The 4,134-nt window shown below is 28.3% G+C and overlaps 1 protein-coding gene across 1 annotated transcript in view; it reads right to left on the bottom strand.

Annotated features, from left to right (window-relative positions):
* Positions 1–2,719: 2,719 nt before the first annotated feature.
* The window catches only part of LOC110028808 (probable isoaspartyl peptidase/L-asparaginase 2), a 2,062-nt gene continuing 647 nt past the window's right edge, over positions 2,720–4,134 (bottom strand). Inside the window, exons 2-4 of the mRNA XM_020730806.1 lie at positions 3,524–3,614; positions 3,165–3,399; positions 2,720–3,032 (exon numbers count right to left, since the gene is read on the bottom strand). Of these exons, the coding sequence (XP_020586465.1) occupies positions 2,791–3,032; positions 3,165–3,399; positions 3,524–3,614 (568 nt within the window). The 3' untranslated portion in view covers positions 2,720–2,790. The remainder of the gene's footprint in view (positions 3,033–3,164; positions 3,400–3,523; positions 3,615–4,134) is intronic.

The following is a 4,134-nucleotide window of genomic DNA, read 5'->3' as shown; positions in this document are numbered from 1 at the left end:
GCAGGTATAGCAGTAAAAATACATTTACCGAGCAGCTTCCAAGCATTGAAAAATCTCAGAAATGCTACTATACTATATCAGATTTCTGTGAAAACTGTTTAACTGCAATTTTTGTGTAATATCATTCCAAACATCAATAGTAAAATGACATTTAAGAAAAAGATGTTCAACTGATTCCTCATTATCATGACACAAAACACAATAAGAAGGCAATCTTAAACATTTCATCTTAAGAATATCATCACTAAGAATGATATTATGAAAAACTATCCAAATAAAAAGGGAGATGGAAGGTTTAATCCAAATATTCCAATTCCATTTAAGATTTAAACCTTGCAAAAATTGAAAGGAATTTTCAAAACATTTAGCATAATAATCACCCAATTTGCCTTTAATTTTTGGCACATTAGGCTTAGTAATATCGATAGGAATAAAAGCAATAAAATTAGCATCATCATAATTAACCTTTTGCAAAAGTTTTCTAAAACACCACTGATTTTCAAACCAAAGGTCATTAATCTTGATATTAATATTCTCAGAGCCACCGTAAAAGTCTGCAAGAGCACCTTTGCCCAACCAATCATCATATCAGAAAAAGCAATCACCTTTACCAATGTCCCAACAAATCATATCTTCAGTATTTCTAGCAACCTTGAGCATTTCACACCAAATAAAAGAATCACTTTTCTTATAGGTAATAGTTAAAGGATTCTTGTTAAAGCAATACTTGGCATGCATCAAAGAAGCCCAAATGGAATTATTCTGACGAAAATGATATCATAATTTCATATAATTGATTTTAATAGAATCATTTAAGCTTCTAAAGCCAAGTCCTCCATTTTATGTAGGTTTACAAAGCTTATTCCAACATTTCCAGTGAAATCTGGAATGACCTTTACCTTCCCACAGAAATTTATTAAAAATATTTTCAATCCTCTTAATAACATTCAAAGGCATATTTTTAACTTGAAGAGTATAAAAAGGGAGAGAAGTTAGAACACTTTTAAGTAGAGTCACCCTGCCACCAAAAGAAATAAATTTATTTTCCCAGGATAATATCTTATTTTTAATTTTGTCAAACAAACTAAAAAATAAAGCACTCTTCTCCTTACCTTTATCTAAATGAAAACCCAGATAAGTAAAGGTAAAGAAGCTTTATTACAAGCAATAAAATCTATGATCCAATTCCTTTTAGAAACATTAATATTTTTTGAACAGTAGCAAGCACCTTCAGAAGTATTAAGGAAAAAACCAGAGATAGTCTGGAAGTTTAAAATCTAATTCCATGTATATATATATATATATATATATATATATATATATATATATAATCTCTTTTTCTCGGTATTTTAATAATATCTTTAGTTGCCACTTTATGTGTTTAAATTATATTTATTCTCCCATATTGTTTTTGGATCAACAATTTTGTTAATATATATTGTTCATTTTAAATTGTTGATGGTCCCTATGACATGATTATAACACATGCTTAACTTTTCATTTGTTAGTTCTTTGCCACTAAGTGGAACTAGTCTATTAAAATTTTGGAGTTATTTTGACTCTAATTTGTAAAAGAATTATTTAATTTTTATTTATTTTTATGGATAAAACTAAATAGTTAGCTTAACATAGTTTTGTTATTAATTTTATATTTGTGGATATTATTTTATGCCAATAAAAGCTATGTGTAATTTCTTAATAATGTAAATATTGTTAAGGGATTATTAAAGTGAAAAAATTTCAAAATTCGTGTAATTATAATAGGATCTAACTTTTAATAATATATTTTACTAAAATAATTGAGGGATTCCATAAATTAAAAAAAAACAATATTGGATTGAAAAATAAATATATTACTAGAAAATGACTAACAAAGACTAAAAAATATAACTAATAAATAAGTGAAAGTTCGTTCAAGGGCTTTAGATCAAATTTCCCTATAAAATATTCAGAATTGAAAATAAATAAATTTTCAAAATAGCAATCAATTTTTTATTTTATATAAAAAAAGAATATTGTGATCCCAAATGATCAGTAAGTAGAACAATAAAGAACCATCAAATTAATTAATATTTTTTTTATATTCTTAAAGAGAAAATTATTGAACACCAACTACAAGTTCATGAGCAGTATATTAAAGAAATTTCCTTAGTTTGAAGTTAAACTTAGTAATATTGATCACACTTATATATGGATTAGAAAAGAATTCCTCAGACAAGTTCCAAAGAAAGATTTCTTTCTCATCTCCATTGCTCCTCACAAAATAAGACCGACATTTCTTTCGAATATAAGTCTCTATCAATGATAAAGACTTATATAAACACACAAACTCAAAGGGAAAGACCTTATAGTCTTTCTAATTCATTATTTATATCTTCACACAACCTATAAGAAATTGCCATAATTTAGAATTTATCAATTATCATCATCCATCCATATTCTTATGTCAAAATACTTATTTTTAATCATAAATCACTATCATTGATAGAATAACTTATGATCATTAAGAAAAATTATGCAGAAATACCCAGATATAAGTTTGATTAAGATGAGTCTTTAAGTAACATATTTTGCTTTGAGATTAGTGCTATCTTTATAATACAAATGTTTTACCCCAATCTCAAAACAAATTTAGTATACATCTCTCAAGCCCATCTTGATCAGAACATTGTCAAGTTATCTTCCGCAAATTTTTTTTCTTTTGACTTTATTAAAGTAATACAAACATTTATATATTGGATGAATGATGATGAAAAGTAATAAATTCCATAGAAGTAAGTATTTAATCTCTTACTCCCAAATAGCAACTTCCATGAAACCATCCTCATCAGCACAAGCCCGAAACATTCCCGAAGTATTAAATCCATAAGCCACTTCCCCTTTAGCTGAAACAGCTATCAAGCCCGCAAAGCCCTTGTCCAACTTCTCCTTAATGGCACAATCCACGGCCTCCTTCAAGCCCATTCCCTTGTATTCCATAAGGGCGGCCACATCTCTAGCCAGTGTCGCTCGAATTATTGCCTCTCCTTCTCCTGTGAATTCAGTAATGGCTGAATCAAGTATTTTCTCAACAATAGCAAATAAATTGTATTGTAAGAGCGAAGGTAAATATTTTTGGTTAAAATATTGAATAAATTGGGCAAATTAATTTAAATTTCAATTACCTGTGCATGACACGGCACAGTCTCTACATGCGTAAGTTCCTGACCCGATCAACGGCGAGTCACCGATTCGCCCGTTTATCTTATTCATCAGCCCACCGGTTGACGTTGCAGCCGCACATCGCCCGTATTTATCTACGGCCGTGCAACCCACAGTCTCTGGAGCATATATGGCGATTGGAAGGCCGTTCATGAGCACGGCGCTAACGCCAAATGTGTCGGGAACTTTGTAGTCATACTGATAAATAAGACAATAATTACTGTTAAGAAGGTTGGTGAATTTTTATTGAAAATGATATTAGTATTGTTATAAGTAATTAAATAAAGAGAGGAAGATAAATTAAGGAGTATTAATTAATTACCAGAATCGAGTTTGCTTGCTTGGCTAGCTTTAACATGCTTACGTTTGCTTCTGTGATGAAATAACTCTCATCCATGATTTCAACACCCTGTAGATATATATATATATACCATTATGAATTTTTTATGATGCACTTCTCATTTTTTAATACATATTATTACATATATTCCTTTATTATTATTATTATTATTATATATATAGATATGTATATACATGTATGTATATATGTATATATGTATATATGTATGTATATACATATATGTCTATATATATGCATTATCTATAGATATATGTCTAACTGAACTTTCGAATTTTAACCTGATAGTAAGAAGAAATATGATTATTTGATTGGTGTCAATTAAAATCTTGTCCTAGGTTTATAAAATTAATATTGAAAGATATCTTTATATACAAATAATAGGGCTAATTAAATATTGCTCATCTTCCTAAGAAAAACAAGGAAAAACTAAAAATAGAAAAATTACAATAGAGGAAATTTTTGTTGCATTTTTATATGTTGTGAACACCATATTAACTTAAGTTTTTTATTAGAAAGGCAAAAAGTATACAACTATATAAGTATGCATATGAATATATATATATATATATATA

The sequence above is a fragment of the Phalaenopsis equestris genome, unplaced genomic scaffold (assembly GCF_001263595.1).
Source record: "Phalaenopsis equestris unplaced genomic scaffold, ASM126359v1 Scaffold000531, whole genome shotgun sequence".
NCBI classification, from domain to species: domain Eukaryota; kingdom Viridiplantae; phylum Streptophyta; class Magnoliopsida; order Asparagales; family Orchidaceae; genus Phalaenopsis; species Phalaenopsis equestris.
Note: the sequence above shows the minus strand (reverse complement) of the source record. Positions and strands in the feature narration are given on the sequence as shown.